A 23091-nucleotide genomic window follows, 5' to 3' on the forward strand; every position below is an offset into this window, starting at 1 on the left:
GGAATAAAAATTATTCAGTATATTCAAAATGTTATCCGTATCGCGCCTGAGGACGCCGCCAGCATCTAACAGGCCAGATATACATTGTGACCCTTGCTGCGCTTTTGCGATAACCGAGAGCATATGGCCTACACTCTCACCCTCAGTAAAAAATTGCTGCTTGTAAAACAGTCGTTTCCTCTCTGCTACCTCCAAAAGGTGACACCTCAACTCCTCCTGCCTAGCCTTCAAGGTATTGCTTGTCATGATAGAAGGATTTAACACAAAAGCTTCCTCCGCTATCCTCATATTATCCTGCTTCTGCCGATCAAGCTCTCTAGATTTAGATTTAATCCGACTGACTGTTTTAATAAAGGATCCTCTGAGGAAGGCCTTCATTGCATCCCAGACGACTGACGGAGACGCAGTCCCTTCATTTATACAAAAATATTCCCTAAGGGATTGAAGCATATCAGTCGGCTCACCCATCAGTTTTAACCAAAAGGCATTCAATCGCCAGCAACTAACCCCCGGCCTGGCTGTCACAGAGATGTCGAGGGCGATGCTAAATAAGGAGTGGTCAGATAGGGTCCTAGCAAGATATTCTGAGTTCTGTACAAACGGGAACATATGCGCATTTACCAGACCCAGATCTATACGCGACAGGGAGCCATAAGTCGAGGAGCAACACGAGTATTTCCTGTCCAGGGGGTGGGTCTCTCTCCATACATCCATCAGACCCAGTTCCCTCAGTATTCTTGCAAACAAGGTTTCACCCGCATTACTACCACTAGGTGTGATCTGGCATCTATCGAGCGAACTGTCAAGTACATTATTAAAATCTCCCACTATCAACATTGGAAGTTCAGAGAATTCTGCCATAAACTCCATAAGTTTCCTTAAAGGCACTGAGGAAAATGGTGGGGGTATATAGATTGTCGCTAGCACCATTCTTATCCCTTGGACCACACAATGCATTCCTATAAACCTTCCCTCTTCATCCACACATTCCCTGAGACATTCAAATATGATATTCTTATGGACTAGGATACTAACCCCTCTGGAATGCGAGGAGAAGACGGAATGCACAGAATAACCCAGCCACGGCTTTTGCATGACATGTATAGATTGTTTGGTCACATGCGTTTCTTGCAAGCATATTATTGCCGGCTGATATCTAGATAGGTACCGGAACAGACCGTGTCTCTTCGTAGCATCCGCCATTCCCCTCACATTCCAGCTAAGTATTCTCGTAACAGGTCCCATAAGAATGCATGCATATATAAAAGTACATTTGAGAGCTACACCTTTCCACCTCCCAACCGCTGCGGGAAAAAACACTGTTAATCATCAGATTACAGACTCCCATCTCTTCCCTATTTTCCCCAACAGAATATACAAGGACTGTACGTTTCAGCATTTTAGAATAGCCAACAATAGCACCTTTGACAGTATTAACCCCCGCTAACCCCTTCCCCCCTCCCTCCCCCCACCCAACTAACCCTCCCCAGACAGTAAACATATGCAGCATAATTAGATTCAGTAATGAACTCGGGGCCAACATTGTGAACCTGGCCCAACAGCGCCTGAAGCAGCACAGCATCCAGCACGATACCGTACACAGGCACATTGAGAAGGTGGGGAGCAACCACGGGCGTATGCTCTACCCACAAGATGTCTCCAGCAACCGGCTAAAGACAAAAGAAAATGTCCACAACGGTGGGTGGACAGTCCCTGGGACTTCAAAACTTCAATCAGGAGCAGGAATGTCCAACAGTCTCAGGTGTCTGTTGATGGAATCCTAAGGCGACGCTCATTTTGATCCAGCCACTTGACCGCAGCATCCGAGTCCTCAAAGAACACCGCGGATCCAAACGCCACCACCCTGAGCCTGGCCGGGAACATCATGGAGTACTGTACTTGCAAATCTCTCAGCCTCCGTTTAATCTCCACAAAGCGAGCTCTCTTTTTCTGTACATCCGACGAATAGTCAGGGAACAGGGACACCTGAACTCCATTAATTTTTAAATCAGGATGAGACCTTGCAGCCCTCAGTATAGTGTCCCTGTCTCGATAGTGCAGGATTTTAGCCAGTATTGGACGTGGCGGACGTCCTGGCGGCAAAGGCCTGGTGGGGACCCTATGCGCTCGTTCAACAGCGTAAAGTGCAGAAAGTCCTCTATCGCGGAATTTTTCCGCGAGCCATTTCTCAATAAAATCAGTGGCCTCTGGGCCCTCAGACTTCTCAGGAATGCCCACCAGCCTTATATTATTGCGTCGAGAACGGTTTTCGAGGTCGTCGGTTTTAGCGTAGAGCGCCGCTATATCCTTTGACGCAGCCCGGCTCTCTCTCTGTAGGGTAACAGCCCCATCTTCCAGATCCGAGACCCTCCTCTCCACTTCTGAGGTGCGTTCAGCCACCTTATGCAGGTCATGACGGATAATGGACATGTCCGCTTTTAGACTTCCAATATTGATATTCATATTCTGGAGGGTGGCGTTACAGCTAGCAATAGCTGCCATCACATCTTTCAGGGTGGGCTCAGGGGCAATGATTACAGGCAGACACTTTCCAGTGCTGCACAGGCTAGCACTCGCCCCCTCCTCATGCTGAACTGGGGACTGCTGATCTTCTTTACAGGGGTTATCTTGCTCCCCTGAGCCTTCCTCCCCCTGTGACAGGGTGCCCTCTCCTTCTCCCCACACAGGGCTGGGGAACTGGTGTGGCTTGTGAGCGAAGCGCTCCAGCCGCGCTGCCGCTCCCTGACTCACCGCCGCCCCCAGGTCAGGCCACTCTTCCTCCTCAGCGCCATCTTGGGACCGTGCCTCTCTGTCCTGCCGGCTCGGCGTTTTGCCTCTCTTTGCAGGCATGCTTATATTTTTCCGCACCGGACCGCTTCCTGGCTATGTCCCCTGCTCCTCTGGATGTGTGGAGGGTATATCGCCACCGTCGTGGGTATTTTAGTCAGGATTCTTGCCGGAGCTAGTGCGGCGTGCGTCCTACTCCATGCGCCGCTAGGCTCCGCCCCCTCCATTGTTTGTGACTTTGTCTAGGACCATACACGTTGTGTCCCTATTTGTGGACTTTGGTGGACGCTGTGTTTGCTCTTATTTTGTACCAGCACATGATTCATTGTATACAGTTTATAATAATGTCTGTTTGTCTATGCAGCCTAATAAAATTGCTTTATTGAGGTTACATTCTGTGGATGTGCCCATTGTTGCGGTTCTCTTGGGCCATGTGGCTATTTTTGGGCCCTCTGATGGCATGTCGCCAGCTCTCCGTCCTGCGTGGTACTGGAGGGTCCTGACCTGAAAGTCACCCTCTGTCTCCATATGCACTAGAAGGGACTTCTTACAAGGGGATGTCTATAGCAGGAGATCTCTTTCCTGTGAATTTCCTCCTCATCAGTCTCCATCTTCCTGTGTCCTCAGAGTCTCTCACACCTTCAGAGATCGTCTTTAAGAAAGATGGAGAAGTCGTGATGTCGATCTTACTGCAGTCACCAGTACTGTGTCTGGAAAGGCTGAGTGTACAGCCACACTTGCTGAAGATTATGGATGTGAAGGAGGAAGACTTTGCGCAGTACAAGGCCAAGGTTCACCTCGGAGAAAACACCACCACCCACACGTTTCTCTGTAGTACGTATCTGCTGTTCTTCATTATTGTAGAATGCCTAACGATGAACTTGGTGCAATAAACATGAACTGAGTGACAGAGGGGCCCAGAGGGAGAGGTTCCTGCCACACTGGGGCCCACACTTTACGAGACAGTATCTGAGGCTTTCGGGGATAGAGGGATAGACTTTCATGAAGAGATGGAGTCAGGTTGTTTTCAACAGTTTGGATGGTGGAGTAGAGTCTTATGTGCTAAGGTAGTGAGTTCTGGAACATGGGGAATGCATGGGAGAAATCTAGGAGATGATTGTATGAGGAGCAGACATGTTGTGGACTGGAGATTATATGTGAGGAGGTATCAGGAGATTAGGTCAGAGATGTATGGAGAGGACAGGTTGTGGACTGGAGATTATATGTGACCAGGTATCAGGACATTGGGTCAGAGATGTAGGTAGGGGACAGGTTGTAGACTGGAGATTATATGTGAGGAGGTGTCAGGAGATTGGGTCAGAGATGTATGGAGAGGACAGGTTGTAGACTGGAGATTATATGTGAGGAGGTGTCAGGAGATTGGGTCAGAGATGTATGGAGGGGACAGGTTGTGGACTGGAGATTATATGTGAGGAGGTGTCAGGAGATTGGGTCAGAGATGTATGGAGAGGACAGGTTGTAGACTGGAGATTATATGTGAGGAGGTATCAGGAGATTAGGTCAGAGATGTATGGAGAGGACAGGCTGTGGACTGGAGATTATATGTGACCAGGTATCAGGACATTGGGTCAGAGATGTATGGAGAGGACAGGTTGTGGACTGGAGATTATATGTGAGGAGGTATCAGGAGATTAGGTCAGAGATGTATGGAGAGGACAGGTTGTGGACTGGAGATTATATGTGAGGAGGTATCAGGAGATTAGGTCAGAGATGTATGGAGAGGACAGGTTGTGGACTGGAGATTATATGTGAGGAGGTATCAGGAGATTAGGTCAGAGATGTATGGAGAGGACAGGTTGTGGACTGGAGATTATATGTGACCAGGTATCAGGACATTGGGTCAGAGATGTAGGTAGGGGACAGGTTGTGGACTGGAGATTATATGTGAGGAGGGGTCAGGAGATTAGGTCAGAGATGTATGGAGAGGACAGGCTGTGGACTGGAGATTATATGTGAGGAGGGGTCAGGAGATTAGGTCCGAGATGTATGGAGAGGACAGGCTGTGGACTGGAGATTATGTGTCAGGAGGTGTCAGGAGATTAGGTCAGAGATGTATGGAGAGGACAGGATGTGGACTGGAGAAATGAGGCAACAGGTTGATTTAGGCTACTTTCACACTTGCGTTCGGGGCTCCGCTTGTGAGCTCCGTTTGAAGGCTCTCACAAGCGGCCCCGAACGGATCCGTCCAGCCCTAATGCATTCTGAGTGGATACGGATCCGCTCAGAATGCATCAGTCTGGCACCGTTTGTCCTCCGCTCCGCTCAGCAGGCGGACACCTGAACGCTGCTTGCAGCGTTCGGGTGTCCGCCTGGCTGTGCGGAGGCAAACTGATCCGTCCAGACTTACAATGTAAGTCAATGGGGACGGATCCGTTTGAAGTTGACACAGTATGGCTCAATTTTCAAACGGATCCGTCCCCCATTGACTTTCAATGTAAAGTCAAAACGGATCCGTTTGCACTATCATGAACAAAAAAAAATTTTTTTTTTTTTTGTTCATGGTAATGCAAACGGATCCGTTCTGAACGGAGCCACCGTCTGCATTAATATGAGCGGATCCGTTCAGAACGGATCCGATCGAACGCTAGTGTGAAAGTAGCCTTACCTGACAGCATAATTGAGGATGGATTTCTCATGCTTACTCCCCTCTTCTCGGGCTACCAGCTTATGAGCCGTATGCTCGCCCTCGGGCAGTGACTGCGACTGCCCCATGGATTTAACACCTACAACAAAGACAGAAGCAGGCACCTTGTCCTCCACACTCCCAAGCAGAGCTCACCCCTACGCAGTATATACACTCTGGCTCCCACGTCTGGGCCGCCAGCCGAGACTAATCCACCTGCCGCCTCCTAAGGCGAGATCTGCTAAGATGCCCCAGTGCAGGTCTGCCGCCTCCTAAGGGGAGATCTGTTAAGATGTCACAGTCCAGGTCCTGCAGGTCTGCTGCCTCCTAAAGGGAGATCTGTGAAGATGCCACAGTCCAGGTCCTGCAGGTCTGCCGCCTCCTAAGGGGAGATCTGTTAAGATGCCACAGTCCAGGTCATGCAGGTCTGCTGCCTCCTAAGGGGAGATCTGTTAAGATGCCCCAGTCCAGGTCCTGCAGGTCTGCTGCCTCCTAAGGGGAGATCTGTTAAGATGCCCCAGTCCAGGTCCTGCAGGTCTGCCGCCTCCTAAGGCGAGATCTGCTAAGATGCCACAGTCCAGGTCATGCAGGTCTGCTGCCTCCTAAGGGGAGATCTGTTAAGATGCCCCAGTCCAGGTCCTGCAGGTCTGCTGCCTCCTAAGGGGAGATCTGTTAAGATGCCCCAGTCCAGGTCCTGCAGGTCTGCTGCCTCCTAAGGGGAGATCTGTGAAGATGCCCCAGTCCAGGTCCTGCAGGTCTGCTGCCTCCTAAGGGGAGATCTGTGAAGATGCCCCAGTCCAGGTCCTGCAGGTCTGCTGCCTCCTAAGGGGACATCTGTGAAGATGCCCCAGTCCAGGTCCTGCAGGTCTGCTGCCTCCTAAGGGGAGATCTGTGAAGATGCCCCAGTCCAGGTCCTGCAGGTCTGCCGCCTCCTAAGGGGAGATCTGTTAAGATGCCCCAGTCCAGGTCCTGCAGGTCTGCTGCCTCCTAAGGGGAGATCTGTTAAGATGCCCCAGTCCAGGTCCTGCAGGTCTGCTGCCTCCTAAGGGGAGATCTGTGAAGATGCCCCAGTCCAGGTCCTGCAGGTCTGCTGCCTCCTAAGGGGACATCTGTGAAGATGCCCCAGTCCAGGTCCTGCAGGTCTGCTGCCTCCTAAGGGGACATCTGTGAAGATGCCCCAGTCCAGGTCCTGCAGGTCTGCTGCCTCCTAAGGGGAGATCTGTTAAGATGCCCCAGTCCAGGTCCTGCAGGTCTGCTGCCTCCTAAGGGGAGATCTGTGAAGATGCCCCAGTCCAGGTCCTGCAGGTCTGCTGCCTCCTAAGGGGACATCTGTGAAGATGCCCCAGTCCAGGTCCTGCAGGTCTGCTGCCTCCTAAGGGGACATCTGTGAAGATGCCCCAGTCCAGGTCCTGCAGGTCTGCTGCCTCCTAAGGGGAGATCTGTTAAGATGCCCCAGTCCAGGTCCTGCAGGTCTGCTGCCTCCTAAGGGGAGATCTGTTAAGATGCCCCAGTCCAGGTCCTGCAGGTCTGCCGCCTCTTAAGGGGAGATCTGTTAAGATGCCCCAGTCCAGGTCCTGCAGGTCTGCTGCCTCCTAAGGGGAGATCTGTTAAGATGCCCCAGTCCAGGTCCTGCAGGTCTGCTGCCTCCTAAGGGGAGATCTGTGAAGATGCCCCAGTCCAGGTCCAGCAGAAATCAACTGTAGCCACCCCTGCCAGTGAAATCTGTTGCTCTGCTTCGGCACACTTGCGGCAGTGTGATCCGGCGGGCAGTTCAGTCATCGGAACTGCCCGCTGGATCCGCCGATTTGGATGTGACTGAAAGCATTTGTGAGACGGATCCGTCTCACAAATGCATTGCAAGAATGTATCCATCTCTCCACTTGTCATGCGGACAGACGGATCTGTCCTGTATTTTTTTTTCACATTTTTACCGGTCTGTGCATGCGCAGGCAGGAAGGACGGATCCGGCATTCCGGTATTTTGAATGCTGGATCCGGCACTAATACATTCCTATGGGGAAAAATGCCGGATCCGGCATTCCGGCAAGTCTTCAGTTTTTTTTCGCCGGAGATAATACTGTAGCATGCTGCGGTTTTCTCTTTTGCCTGATCAGTCAAAAAGACTGAACTGAAGACGTCCTGATGCATCCTGAGCGGATCGCTCTCCATTCAGAATGCACGGGGCTATGCCTGATCAGTTCTTTTCCGGTATTGAGCCTCTAGGACGGAACTCAGCGCCGGAAAAGAAAAACGCAAGTGTGAAAGTAGCCTAAATCATTAACTGTGAAGGTGCCTGACACAAACCACACAGACAAAACTCAAACACAGGAGAGCAAACTCAAAATATGGATTCTAGGAACTCTGGATTTTATATCAACCGAAGTTGCTACTACGTAGGTAACCTCAATAGCAGAGCAGAGGAGCAGCGAGAGGCAGGTGAGGTAAGTACATGTTCTCACCTTGTCTCTGAGGCTGCAGTCCTCCTCCTCAAGCGTGGTCCACCGTGCTCTGGGAACCCCAAACTTCAGCTAGCGACGTTACTTCTCCCGAGCCCCCACATATCGGGCGCCAACTGTTAAAGATGCCCCTAATCAGGGCCGATCACGTTTGCTTTACTGCTCCAAATTAGTGGTAACCCAATAACTATGACACACACCATGGAGTCAAAGCGAATTCTTGGCGCCCCCCTGAGGCATGTGGCATGGTTACATTGGCTGACATATCAAAATAAGAAAAGAGATAAGACTTGGCATCTGCGCAGTGGGCATTGTTTTACTAACTGCGGTATGTAAATATCTAGCTATAGCGGCCATCTTGTAATGGAGTTCTGTGACGCAGCAAGGAGGCGCGTTCCTTTGGGCTCTGGAGAAGATAAGGTGTTGTCTGAGAGCTAAAGTATCTGGCAGCTTTCTTAGCTGAACCGAAGAATGCAGTCCACATCTGTATCAGTGGCAGAGAAGTGTTCGAGGACACAGGAGAAGGTTGCTGTAGTCTAGGCAGGAGATGACGAGGGCTTTCATGGACATTCTTGTTGCTGTGAGGTTGTGTGTCAGCCATGTTTTGGTCAGGCATGTAGGACAGTTTGTAGATATAGTCCTTGCCCACAATATTGTGGAATAGGGATTATAGAAAGGCATTTGAGATTTGAGGGGGTTTCTGGTAGTTGATTGGTGAAGGTGAGATGAGGTTGTGGGGATTTGCTGAGGGTTTGTGGGTAAGAAGGATGAGATGTTCAGGTGAGAAAAGGAGGGATTCTTAGATAGAAAGGAGGTCTTCCCTCTTGTATGGTCGGAGGTCCTTGTGGAACTTGTCAGCCAATATCTGAATCGGGATCGTCTCTGCTATGTCTGACTTATTTTTCCCTTTCTCTTCCCTCTTAAGAATCAGCACAAAATGGGAAGATCGGAGAGGATGATGATCCAGGTGAGTGAGAATGACGGGATGACACGGGTGAGTGAGAATGACGTGGTGACACGGGTGAGTGAGAATGACGTGATGACACGGGTGAGTGAGAATGACGTGATGACACGGGTGAGTGAGAATGACGTGATGACACGGGTGAGTGAGAATGACGAGATGAGACTGGTGAGTGACAATGACGTGATGACACGGGTGAGTGAGAATGACGTGATCACACGGGTGAGAGAGAATGACGTGATGACACGGGTGAGCGAGAATGACGTGATGACACGGGTGAGCGAGAATGACGTGATGACACGGGTGAGCGAGAATGACGTGATGACACGGGTGAGCGAGAATGACGTGATGACACGGGTGAGCGAGAATGACGAGATGACACGGGTGAGTGAGAATGACGTGGTGACACGGGTGAGTGAGAATGACGTGGTGACACGGGTGAGTGAGAATGACGTGGTGACACGGGTGAGTGAGAATGACGTGGTGACACGGGTGAGTGAGAATGACGTGGTGACACGGGTGAGTGAGAATGACGAGATGACACGGGTGAGTGAGAATGACGAGATGACACGGGTGAGTGAGAATGACGAGATGACACGGGTGAGTGAGAATGACGAGATGACACGGGTGAGTGAGAATGACGTGGTGACACGGGTGAGCGAGAATGACGAGATGACACGGGTGAGTGAGAATGACGAGATGACACGGGTGAGTGAGAATGACGAGATGACACGGGTGAGTGAGAATGACGAGATGACACGGGTGAGTGAGAATGACGGGATGACACGGGTGAGTGAGAATGACGTGGTGACACGGGTGAGCGCTTCTTGAGGTTCTATCTGATGCCCGGGATCACAGGCCGGGCCTCTGTCGCATACACTGCTGCCATATTGTCTGTTACCCTGTGGAGCCTGTGTGTGGCGGCAGGGACTGTCCACTGCTCCTTCCCGGCTCGGCTGCACGGCACGTCCATCTCACAGAGATCTCAGGTGTGGAGTGTGCAGAGGATGAGGCAGTGGGAACACTGGTATTCTGTGTGACAAATAATGGTGCCAATGTTAGTGCACTGGTTGATGCATGCACCGTATATATCAGCGGTGCTCAGCTTTACACCGCAGTATACGGACAGCACGGTTGTTAGATACAGCGTGTCCTAGGCAGACTGGGAGCCTAACATGGCGCTGGAAAAAACCTAAAAGTGACCCCATGTTCTTGCTGGGTCCAAATTGACAGAAGGTGGGGCAGCATAAGTGGGCAGGGCCTGCAATACTGCAGCGCAGCAAATTATACCGCCCCAGCAGAACCAGACACCACAGTGCAGCACAATATACCGCCCCAGCAGAACCAGATACCACCGTTCAGCACAATATACCGCCCCAGCAGAACCAGATACCACAGTGCAGCACAATATACTGCCCCAGCAGAACCAGATACCACAGTTCAGCACAATATACCGCCCCAGCAGAACCAGATACCACAGTGCAGCACAATATACTGCCCCAGCAGAACCAGATACCACAGTGCAGCACAATATACCGCCCCAGCAGAACCAGATACCACAGTGCAGCACAATATACCACCCCAGCAGAACCAGATACCACCGTTTAGCACAATATACCGCCCCAGCAGAACCAGATACCACAGTGCAGCACAATATACCGCCCCAGCAGAACCAGATACCACAGTGCAGCACAATATACTGCCCCAGCAGAACCAGATACCACAGTGCAGCACAATATACCGCCCCAGCAGAACCAGATACCACAGTGCAGCACAATATACTGCCCCAGCAGAACCAGATACCACAGTGCAGCACAATATACCGCCCCGGCAGAACCAGATACCACCGTTTAGCACAATATACCGCCCCAGCAGAACCAGATACCACAGTGCAGCACAATATACCGCCCCAGCAGAACCAGATACCACAGTGCAGCACAATATACCGCCCCAGCAGAACCAGATACCACAGTGCAGCACAATATACTGCCCCAGCAGAACCAGATACCACAGTGCAGCACAATATACCGCCCCAGCAGAACCAGATACCACCGTTTAGCACAATATACCGCCCCAGCAGAACCAGATACCACAGTGCAGCACAATATACCGCCCCAGCAGAACCAGATACCACAGTGCAGCACAATATACTGCCCCAGCAGAACCAGATACCACAGTGCAGCACAATATACTGCCCCAGCAGAATCAGATACCACAGTGCAGCACAATATACCGCCCCAGCAGAACCAGATACCACAGTGCAGCACAATATACTGCCCCAGCAGAACCAGATACCACAGTGCAGCACAATATACCGCCCCAGCAGAGCCAGATACCACAGTGCAGCACAATATACCGCACCAGCAGAACTATATACCAAAGTGCAGCACAATATACCGCCCCAGCAGAACCAGACACCTGCATGTTTTGCAGTGAAGTGAGAGAGTGTAACGAAGTGTGAGTGCAGGGCCTCACTTGCAGCTCAGGGTTGAGGCACTTCTGTCTGATGTCTCGTGCCTCCTCTGATTGTGCAGCGCTGTGGATTATGTTGGAGTCATATGGTCCATTATTCTGCTCCAGCACCAGGTTCTGTGCAGCGCCCCGTCTGTTAACCCTGTGTGATCTCCCGTCCTCAGAGACTGGACTGGTTTATCCTGAAAATGGAGAGCTGACGATGGAGATCCCCAACGCTGAGAACGCTGAACGTATCGTCTGGAGTAAAGATGGCGCTGAGATCCTGGCGGTGACCTGCAGCCCCCTGTCCTCTGAGCGACCGGTCTTATATAAGGGGGCTCTGTCTACAGATCTTGTATGGGACGGGGATAAGACGCACTGGGATGATGTCGCTCGCCCCCCCGGGGCTTCTGTCGAGTATATCTTCTGTCTGAATGGTGCGTACATGTCTGGGAGCAGGGCGGGCTGCTCGGCCTCGGACAGTTACCGTCACTCCTTCAGTGTTTTTATGACATGGTAAAAAGTTGCAGATTATAGCGCACGCCATATTTGCTCTATAATTTGGGACTTTTTAGCGCCTTGACACTTTTTAAATGTGCTGAGAAAGGGGCGGGGAATCTGGGAGGGGCGGGGCCTACGACCTCCTACTGGATTTATTAGAACTAACGCCAGAAACTGTAGCCGCAATCTACAGCCCCTCCGAGCTGGAGGAGGTATCGGACCTGGTGCCTGGAAGGCCAGAAGAGGCACCAAGTTTACTGAGGGGTCTGTGCCTCCATACACTTGGCGCACTTTTTATAAAGGCCGGTGTGGGAATTGGCAGCTCCAAGTGCGCCAAACTTACTGTGCGGTCTACAACCAGGGTGGTCTCATCCGCGGAGGTGTCTCAGCTAGCAGCGTGTGTTGCTGTGCAGTCTACAACCAGGGTGGTCTCATCCGCGGAGGTGTCTCAGCTAGCAGCTTGTGTTGCTGTGCAGTCTACAACCAGGGTGGTCTCATCCGCGGAGGTGTCTCAGCTAGCAGCGTGTGTTGCTGTGCAGTCTACAACCAGGGTGGTCTCATCCGCGGAGGTGTCTCAGCTAGCAGCGTGTGTTGCTGTGCAGTCTACAACCAGGGTGGTCTCATCCGCGGAGGTGTCTCAGCTAGCAGCGTGTGTTGCTGTGCAGTCTACAACCAGGGTGGTCTCATCCGCGGAGGTGTCTCAGCTAGCAGCTTGTGTTGCTGTGCAGTCTACAACCAGGGTGGTCTCATCCGCGGAGGTGTCTCAGCTAGCAGCGTGTGTTGCTGTGCAGTCTACAACCAGGGTGGTCTCATCCGCGGAGGTGTCTCAGCTAGCAGCGTGTGTTGCTGTGCAGTCTACAACCAGGGTGGTCTCATCCGCGGAGGTGTCTCAGCTAGCAGCTTGTGTTGCTGTGCAGTCTACAACCAGGGTGGTCTCATCCGCGGAGGTGTCTCAGCTAGCAGCGTGTGTTGCTGTGCAGTCTACAACCAGGGTGGTCTCATCCGCGGAGGTGTCTCAGCTAGCAGCGTGTGTTGCTGTGCAGTCTACAACCAGGGTGGTCTCATCCGCGGAGGTGTCTCAGCTAGCAGCGTGTGTTGCTTTGCAGTCTACAACCAGGGTGGTCTCATCCGCGGAGGTGTCTCAGCTAGCAGCGTGTGTTGCTGTGCAGTCTACAACCAGGGTGGTCTCATCCGCGGAGGTGTCTCAGCTAGCAGCGTGTGTTGCTGTGCAGTCTACAACCAGGGTAGTCTCATCCACGGAGGTGTCTCAGCTAGCAGCGTGTGTTGCTGTGCAGTCTACAACCAGGGTAGTCTCATCCACGGAGGTGTCTCAGCTAGCAGCGTGTGTTGCTGTGCAGTCTACAACCAGGGTGGTCTCATCCGCGGAGGTGTCTCAGCTAGCAGCGTGTGTTGCTGTGCAGTCTACAACCAGGGTAGTCTCATCCGCGGAGGTGTCTCAGCTAGCAGCGTGTGTTGCTGTGCAGTCTATAACTGGGGCAGTCTCATCCGAGGAGATGTCTCGATTAGCAGCGGGGGTGGTTGGGGCTGAGCAGCAGCTGCTATGAGGTCCCTCCAGGACGTCGCTCTACACAGGGAAGGTTTATGGCTTCCTGCGGCGGTTGCGCTGCGGTCGGTATGAGCTCAGCGCGGTTATTTCCCCAGATCTCACTGACATCATCCGTGTGTTTCCGTCTCCAGATGCCGCACGGAACTCCGGAAGCATCACATTGTATCCGGTGATTGTGGAGAATGAAGAGCGAATCACCTGGACGAAGGACGGGAAACGGCTGGCGAGCTGCAAGGCGGGCGAGAGTCCGGAATATTCCAGAGGTGGAGCCTTCTACCTAAAGTCCGGGCGCCTGACCCTGAGCAACCTGAAGGAGGACTGCAGTGGACAGTACATCATGGAGGCACAGGGCCCCAAGACATCCCGGCAGGAGTTCAGCCTGACCATCTGTCCAGGTCAGTAACACTGCTTGCTGCGCGGCTGCAGAAGGTGCTCATACATTGCAAGGAAATAGCGGGGTTTACCACAATTGTACACAAATTATGCATCACATAATAATTGTAAGTAAAACAGCCCTGACCTCTCACAGCTGAAGGTTTGGTACAATGTATCAGTGCAGAGAGTTTCTGATAACACTTCCCTATGCTTGTACATGGAGTACCCCTCACAGCTGAAGGTTTGGTACAATGTATCAGTGCAGAGAGTTTCTGATAACACTTCCCTATGCTTGTACACTGAGTACCTCTCACAGCTGAAGGTTTGGTACAATGTATCAGTGCAGAGAGTTTCTGATAACACTTCCCTATGCTTGTACACGGAGTACCTCTCACAGCTGAAGGTTTGGTACAATGTATCAGTGCAGAGAGTTTCTGATAACACTTCCCTATGCTTGTACACGGAGTACCCCTCACAGCTGAAGGTTTGGTACAATGTATCAGTGCAGAGAGTTTCTGATAACACTTCCCTATGCTTGTACACGGAGTACCTCTCACAGCTGAAGGTTTGGTACAATGTATCAGTGCAGAGAGTTTCTGATAACACTTCCCTATGCTTGTACACGGAGTACCCCTCACAGCTGAAGGTTTGGTACAATGTATCAGTGCAGAGAGTTTCTGATAACACTTCCCTATGCTTGTACACAGAGTACCTCTCACAGCGGAAGGTTTGGTACAATGTATCAGTGCAGAGAGTTTTTGATAACACTTCCCTGTGCTTGTACACGGAGTACCTCTCACAGCTGAAGGTTTGGTACAATGTATCAGTGCAGAGAGTTTCTGATAACACTTCCCTATGCTTGTACACGGAGTACCCCTCACAGCGGAAGGTTTGGTACAATGTATCAGTGCAGAGAGTTTCTGATAACACTTCCCTGTGCTTGTACACGGAGTACCTCTCACAGCTGGAGGGTTGTTAGTCACAACAGGATTTCAACTTTTGTATTTAAAAATGTTTGTTCACTGACAGCAAGCATAGATCTTGAAAATGATGATGAATTGAACAAAGTCCACTCTGAATCTGTAGAGGTTTTACGAGGTTCAGCTCAATTTCCTGCAGTTTTGATCTTGTTTCCACACCATTATTTTGTGTATTGTGTGAATGGGGTTTTGTGGGGCCCCTTTCAGCGCCGCGCTCTCCTCTGTGTGTGCACATTACCCTAGGGCAGTGGTGGCAAACCGTTTAGAGGCCGAGTGCCCAAACTGCAACCCAAAACACACACAATTATCACAAAGTGCCAACACGGCAATTTACTCTGATTACTACAGTCCAATATAGTGTATCATTATCATTTAGCTATAATAGCCTGCCTACATTCAGTGCGCTGCCTGTGCTGTTCATAGTGCGCCCTGCGCTGCCTGTGCTGTTCATAGTGTGTCCTGCGCTGCCTGTGCTGTACATAGTGAGCCCTGCGCTGCCTGTGCTGTTCATAGTGCGCCCTGCGCTGCCTGTGCTGTACATAGTGCGCCCTGCGCTGCCTGTGCTGTTCATAGTGCGCCCTGCGCTGCCTGTGCTGTTCATAGTGCGCCCTGCGCTGCCTGTGCTGTTCATAGTGCGCCCTGCGCTGCCTGTGCTGTACATAATGAGCCCTGCGCTGCCTGTGCTGTTCATAGTGCGCCCTGCGCTGCCTGTGCTGTTCATAGTGCGCCCTGCGCTGCCTGTGCTGTACATAGTGAGCCCTGCGCTGCCTGTGCTGTTCATAGTGCGCCCTGCGCTGCCTGTGCTGTACATAGTGCGCCCTGCGCTGCCTGTGCTGTTCATAGTGCGCCCTGCGCTGCCTGTGCTGTTCATAGTGAGCCCTGCGCTGCCTGTGCTGTTCATAGTGCGCCCTGCGCTGCCTGTGCTGTACATAGTGCGCCCTGCGCTGCCTGTGCTGTACATAGTGAGCCCTGCGCTGCCTGTGCTGTTCATAGTGCGCCCTGCGCTGCCTGTGCTGTACATAGTGCGCCCTGCGCTGCCTGTGCTGTACATAGTGAGCCCTGCGCTGCCTGTGCTGTTCATAGTGCGCCCTGCGCTGCCTGTGCTGTACATAGTGCGCCCTGCGCTGCCTGTGCTGTTCATAGTGCGCCCTGCGCTGCCTGTGCTGTTCATAGTGTGTCCTGCGCTGCCTGTGGTGTTCATAGTGTGTCCTGCGCTGCCTGTGCTGTTCATAGTGTGTCCTGCGCTGCCTGTGCTGTTCATAGTGTGTCCTGCGCTGCCTGTGCTGTTCATAGTGCGTCCTGCGCTGCCTGTGCTGTTCATAGTGCGCCCTGCGCTGCCTGTGCTGTTCATAGTGCGCCCTGCGCTGCCTGTGCTGTTCATAGTGCGCCCTGCGCTGCCTGTGCTGTTCATAGTGAGTCCTGCGCTGCCTGTGCCGTTCATAGTGTGTCCTGCGCTGCCTGTGCTGTTCATAGTGCGCCCTGCGCTGCCTGTGCTGTTCATAGTGAGTCCTGCGCTGCCTGTGCCGTTCATAGTGTGTCCTGCGCTGCCTGTGCTGTTCATAGTGTGTCCTGCGCTGCCTGTGCTGTTCATAGTGCGCCCTGCGCTGCCTGTGCTGTTCATAGTGTGTCCTGCGCTGCCTGTGCTGTACATAGTGCGTCCTGCGCTGCCTGTGCTGTTCATAGTGCGCCCTGCGCTGCCTGTGCTGTTCATAGTGCGCCCTGCGCTGCCTGTGCTGTTCATAGTGCGCCCTGCGCTGCCTGTGCTGTACATAGTGAGCCCTGCGCTGCCTGTGCTGTACATAGTGCGCCCTGCGCTGCCTGTGCTGTACATAGTGCGCCCTGCGCTGCCTGTGCTGTACATAGTGCGCCCTGCGCTGCCTGTGCTGTTCATAGTGCGTCCTGCGCTGCCTGTGCTGTTCATAGTGCGCCCTGCGCTGCCTGTGCTGTACATAGTGCGCCCTGCGCTGCCTGTGCTGTACATAGTGCGCCCTGCGCTGCCTGTGCTGTTCATAGTGTGTCCTGCGCTGCCTGTGCTGTTCATAGTGTGCCCTGCGCTGCCTGTGCTGTTCATAGTGTGTCCTGCGCTGCCTGTGCTGTTCATAGTGAGCCCTGCGCTGCCTGTGCTGTTCATAGTGCGCCCTGCGCTGCCTGTGCTGTACATAGTGCGCCCTGCGCTGCCTGTGCTGTACATAGTGCGCCCTGCGCTGCCTGTGCTGTTCATAGTGCGTCCTGCGCTGCCTGTGCTGTTCATAGTGCGCCCTGCGCTGCCTGTGCTGTACATAGTGCGCCCTGCGCTGCCTGTGCTGTTCATAGTGCGCCCTGCGCTGCCTGTGCTGTTCATAGTGTGTCCTGCGCTGCCTGTGCTGTTCATAGTGTGCCCTGCGCTGCCTGTGCTGTTCATAGTGTGGCCTGCGCTGCCTGTGCTGTTCATAGTGCGCCCTGCGCTGCCTGTGCTGTTCATAGTGCGTCCTGCGCTGCCTGTGCTGTTCATAGTGTGTCCTGCGCTGCCTGTGCTGTTCATAGTGTGTCCTGCGCTGCCTGTGCTGTTCATAGTGTGTCCTGCGCTGCCTGTGCTGTTCATAGTGCGTCCTGCGCTGCCTGTGCTGTTCATAGTGCGCCCTGCGCTGCCTGTGCTGTACATGGTGCGTCCTGTGCTGTTCATAGTGCGTCCTGTGCTGTACATAGTGCGCCCTGTGCTGTTCATAGTGCGCCCTGTGCTGCCTGTGCTGTACATAGTGTGTCCTGCGCTGTTCATAGTGCGTCCTGTGCTGTTCATAGTGCGCCCTGCGCTGCCTGTGCTGTTCATAGTGCGCCCTGCGCTGCCTGTGCTGTTCATAGTGCGCCCTGCACTGCCTGTGCTGTACATAGTGTGTCCTGCGCTGTTCATAGTGCGTCCTGTGCTGTTCATAGTGCGCCCTGCGCTGCCTGTGCTGTACATAGTGCGCCCTGCGCTGCCTGTGCTGTACATAGTGCGCCCTGCGCTGCCTGTGCTGTTCATAGTGCGCCCTGCGCTGCCTGTGCTGTTCATAGTGTGTCCTGCGCTGCCTGTGCTGTACATAGTGCGCCCTGCGCTGCCTGTGCTGTTCATAGTGCGCCCTGCGCTGCCTGTGCTGTTCATAGTGTGTCCTGCGCTGCCTGTGCTGTTCATAGTGCGCCCTGCGCTGCCTGTGCTGTTCATAGTGCGCCCTGCGCTGCTTGTGCTGTTCATAGTGCGCCCTGCGCTGCCTGTGCTGTTCATAGTGTGTCCTGCGCTGCCTGTGCTGTTCATAGTGTGTCCTGCGCTGCCTGTGCTGTTCATAGTGCGTCCTGCGCTGCCTGTGCTTTTCATAGTGTGTCCTGCGCTGCCTGTGCTGTTCATAGTGCGTCCTGCGCTGCCTGTGCTGTTCATAGTGAGCCCTGCGCTGCCTGTGCTGTTCATAGTGCGCCCTGCGCTGCCTGTGCTGTTCATAGTGTGTCCTGCGCTGCCTGTGCTGTACATAGTGTGTCCTGTGCTGTACACAGTGCCCCCTGCGCTGCCTGTGCTGTTCACAGTGAGCCCTGCGCTGCCTGTGCTTTTCATAGTGTGCCCTGCGCTGCCTGTGCTGTTCATAGTGAGCCCTGCGCTGCCTGTGCTGTTCATAGTGCGCCCTGCGCTGCCTGTGCTGTTCATAGTGCGCCCTGCGCTGCCTGTGCTGTTCATAGTGCGCCCTGCGCTGCCTGTGCTGTTCATAGTGTGTCCTGCGCTGCCTGTGCTGTTCATAGTGCGCCCTGCGCTGCCTGTGCTGTACATAGTGCGCCCTGCGCTGCCTGTGCTGTTCACAGTGAGCCCTGCGCTGCCTGTGCTGTACATAGTGCGCCCTGCGCTGCCTGTGCTGTTCACAGTGCGCCCTGAGCTGCCTGTGCTGTTCACAGTGCGCCCTGCGCTGCCTGTGCTGTTCATAGTGCGCCCTGCGCTGCCTGTGCTGTTCATAGTGCGCCCTGCGCTGCCTGTGCTGTACATAGTGCGCCCTGCGCTGCCTGTGCTGTTCATAGTGCGCCCTGCGCTGCCTGTGCTGTACATAGTGCGCCCTGCGCTGCCTGTGCTGATCATAGTGCGCCCTGCGCTGCCTGTGCTGTTCATAGTGCGCCCTGCGCTGCCTGTGCTGTTCATAGTGTGTCCTGCGCTGCCTGTGCTGTTCATAGTGCGCCCTGCGCTGCCTGTGCTGTTCATAGTGCGCCCTGCGCTGCCTGTGCTGTTCATAGTGTGTCCTGCGCTGCCTGTGCTGTTCATAGTGCGCCCTGCGCTGCTTGTGCTGTTCATAGAGCGCCTGCGCTGATGAATGGCAGGAAAAGTCTAAGACATATTGGTACACCATAGACTTTTTCCAGGGTGTGGGTGCCCACAGAGAGTGCTCTGAGTGCCGCCTCTGGCACCTGTGCCATAGGTTCGCCACCACTGCCCTAGGGATTGACCAGCATGCCTCTCACGGTCCTGAGCTTCAGTTAATGCCTGGGTACCAGGGGGGAGGAGCCAGTGCCTAGGGTGGTCATGTGACTGATCATGTGACCACAGTGATGAGGCACATTGCTTTATGACTAGATGCCCGGACCTTGTGATTTCCTGCGGCTGGGCTCCTGTATACAGGGTGTATTACTAGTGGAAGATAATGGCTGCCCTTAACCCGTCCCTGTGTTTTCTCCCCAGCTTTCTGATCGCTCTGCTCTGGAGGATCGCTCATCGCTCTCTTCGGACGCCGCAGCCCGGCACTATGTATATTGCAGCCTCCTGCAGTCGGGGGAGGGGATGTGACTGTTCAGATCTTGGAGCCTGGACCTCCTGAGCGGCTCTTCACCTCTGCGCACAGTCCTCGGACCTCGCGTCCGTGCTTCTCCATGCATGTCTGTGGGCCTTACATGACCATACTATAACGCTCTCCTGTGCTTTGTACACAAATTTTTGGGATTTATTTTTTTTATACCAATTTCATTTACCATTTTCTTACATATTTTTTTTATACTTAAAAACAATGAAGGAATCCTGTGATACACGTGGCGACAGCAGCTCGGTCACCTGGGGACACTGATCTCAGTATGTGGTGGTCCTGGGGAGAGTATGGGGACCCCCTGCTTCTGCAATCCATCGAGGCTGCAACAACTCTTCATTGTAGTTCAGCACAAGGAACGCAACCTCAGCAGGCGCAGTGATCCCTAAAAAGGGCTCTTCCGGGGCCCCACAGTGGTTATTACAGGAAGTGATGACCCGTCCTCATAATAGAGTGGTCACAGCTCTCCGCTGCACAGTGGCTGGATGGGAGCGCTGCTGTGAAGGCACCTCAGCCTCTTTGTTGTTGAGATGGAGGGTCCTAGAGGTCAGAGGCATATGCTAGTATTATAAGAGGGATACCCCATGTAATTATTGGATCATGTTCTGCATGTGCCTACCGGACACTGCTTCGATTCCTCATCGTTATCAAGATCTCTGCTTGCCGTCAGTGAATGTGAAAATTATTTATATCCATAAATCGAAAAGCCATCCTGACCTAATACTGCTCACGTCGGAGGGTTTGTCAAAGTTGTGTCAGGTCTGTTTAGGAGAGGATTTTAATGTTTCATGCCATATCGCATGGGTGATGTTATTATTGGGGGTCTTAGGCGGGGTACCGACTGTTCCTTAAAGGTTATGTACACCTTCACGGTCTTATGATTGCATTTTACCCATTTTGGGCTAAAAAAAAGTATATTAAAAATATTGAGCCATTCTGTCACAAAGCGTTAACTGTTTGCTCAGCTGTGTGAATCGGTGTCATGTAATAAACCTGATCTCTAAGATAGTAAAATGTCATAAACACTTATTAAAGCCACTTTCTTATCACTGAGCTATAACGAGTGTTTATAAGATCAGAGATAAGGAGCCGTCAGCTGAGCTGCCTGACGGAACAGAGTGAAAATTCAGAGCCTGCTACTAGATAAACTCAAGGCTGCACACAGACAGTGGTTCACAGCTGAAAAATGTTTTTAGCTCGAAATGAGTACAATGCAATAATAAAATAAATGTCCACAAAGGTGTGCATGGCCTTTAAAGAGACTGGCTGTGAAGGGAGACTTTTTGGCAATGTTCCATGGGAAAATAATCTCCCAAGAAAGAGAACCATCTGACTAGCGCCACCTTCTGGAAGTGGCTCCCTCTGAGTCAAAGTCCACCCTTTTAACTAAGCCTAAGGATAAATAGCCAAGCCATTGATCCGTCCGTAGACAGCTGTTTCGGATGCTCCCCTCATCAGGCCGGAGTGGGATTTGCACTCAGCCAGACAGAATCCTACTGATGCGCTGATGTCCGGCAGCTCCCCACATGCATGCTCTGCTGGGCATTCCTGTGTATGGGGTGGATCGGCACAGTCATCTCATCAATAAGACCAGGGGTAAGAGGGGGAGAATGTAATGGGACCAGTACCAGACAGTACAGAAGGTCATCTTCAGGGCTGGGAGAAGTATTTGCCCCCTTCCCAGTGACTTCTAGTTCACCATGTTTGTCAGACATTTCAGATCATCAGATGACTATTAACGTCAGACACCGAGAACCTGAGATCACAGCAGATTTTATATAAACCTGGCCCCATGTGAGGAAGTAATTGCCCCCTTATAGTGACTCTGTAGACAGTTGGTTTGTGTTTCCGCATCCCGGCATGAATCAGGAGATCACTTTCATAGAGCCTGCCTGGTGATGTGAAGCAGCTGGAAGTTCTCCTAAACCCCTACATGATACAGCTATGTACTAAAGACATTCATATACAGATGCCAAGCAAAGTCTTCGACAGCGTTACACCGCCATCGCTGAGGCTCTGGTGAACTATAGTGCCACTAATGGTGAAAACCTTCCCGGAGCGACCAGTCTACCAAAATCCATCAAGAGCATCAGCAACTCAAGGAGGTCACAGAAGAACCTAGAGGAACATTTGTAGACCTGGAGATCTCAGCTGCCCCAGGAAAGGTCAATATACTTGTTTTGAATTTGCCAAACATCGAGATGACGCCTAACCCTTTTGGGATAATATTCTGAAGTCTTATGAGTCAAAGGTGGAACGTTATGGAAGACATGGTTCCTGTTACATCCCATTCCACTGTAAGAACATCATAGCAACAGTCAAACGTGATGGTCGTGTAATGATCTGGAGCAGGACCTGGATGACTTGTCATCATAGATGGAACCTTGAATTGTGCTTCATCGGAAATCATCAGGAGAACCCATTAGTTCATGACCCGAAGCTCCAGCACAGTTGGGTTATGTGGCAAGACAAAGACCCAGAGCGCACAAGTCACCTCGAAAGGGCTAAGAAGAATCAAGATGACAGTTCTTGAGGTGCTGGGTCAAAGTCCTGACCTCGGTCCCATTGAGATGTGTCAAAACCTTAATGAGGCTGTTCATTCTGGGCATCCCTCTAGTGTAGGCAAAATAATAGCAGTCAGACATCACTAACCTGATCAATCACAGTTTTTTGGTAGAAATGATATTTCTGCATAGCAAATAATTTACTAGCAGGTGTAGTAGAGTAATAGAAACCCAACATGACATGCATGCTGCGGATTCTGTGTAATTGAATCACTAATTGAAAGGGGCATGTTCAAAATAATAGCAGTGTGGAGTTCAATGAGTGAGGTCATTCATTCTTTGGAAAGCTGGTGGCAATTATTGCCCTTATTTAAGGAAGAAAGGCAGCAAGTGTTGTCCATGCCGGTTACAGTGCATTTCTCTCTGAAATTCTGAGGAATATGGGTCTTTCCAGACATTGTTCAGAAGAACAGCGTGCCTTGATTAAAAAGTTGATCGGAGAGGGGAAAACATAAAGAAGTGCAGAAAATGATGGGCTGCTCAGCTAAAATGATCGCAAATGCTTTAAAATGGCAACCAAAACCGGAAAGACGTGGAAGAAAGCGAAAAACTACCATTGGAAGGGATAGAAGAATAGCCAAAATGGCAAGGACTTGGCCAACCATCAGCTCCAGGAAGATGAAAGAAGGTGTAAAGTTCCCTGTGAGTCCTGTTACAATGAGAAGACGCCGATGTGAGGCCGAGCGATCTGCGAGAAGCCCCCGCAAAGTCCCACTGCTGGAATAAAGACGTGGGCTGAAGAGCTTACAATCTGCCAAAAAGCCCATTGACGGCCTGAAGAGACATTCTGTGGACTGATGGAAGTGAGATGGTTCTAGTGGCCGGAGACAGTTTGTCAGACGACCCCCAAACACTGAATTCAGCCCCAGTGTGAAGACAGTAAAGCATGGTGGACAAGCATCATGATATGGGGATGTGTCTCAGACTACGGTGTTGGGCCTATTTACCGCAGACCAGGAATCATGGATCAGTCTGAATCCATCAGAATACTGGAAGAGGTCATGCTGCCTTATGCTGGAGAG

At 52.2% G+C, this 23091-nt stretch overlaps 1 protein-coding gene across 1 annotated transcript in view; it reads left to right on the plus strand.

Moving 5' to 3' along the window:
- LOC122930735 overlaps positions 1-22256 on the plus strand; it is a 60180-nt gene extending 37924 nt beyond the window's left edge. The window contains exons 6-10 of the mRNA XM_044284310.1: positions 3415-3621; positions 8812-8853; positions 11484-11738; positions 13501-13764; positions 19388-22256. Coding sequence (XP_044140245.1) covers positions 3415-3621; positions 8812-8853; positions 11484-11738; positions 13501-13764; positions 19388-19395 — 776 coding nt within the window. The 3' untranslated portion in view covers positions 19396-22256. The remainder of the gene's footprint in view (positions 1-3414; positions 3622-8811; positions 8854-11483; positions 11739-13500; positions 13765-19387) is intronic.
- The last annotated feature ends 835 nt before the right edge of the window (positions 22257-23091 follow it).

Source organism: Bufo gargarizans, chromosome 3 (genome assembly GCF_014858855.1).
Source record: "Bufo gargarizans isolate SCDJY-AF-19 chromosome 3, ASM1485885v1, whole genome shotgun sequence".
Classification (NCBI taxonomy): domain Eukaryota; kingdom Metazoa; phylum Chordata; class Amphibia; order Anura; family Bufonidae; genus Bufo; species Bufo gargarizans.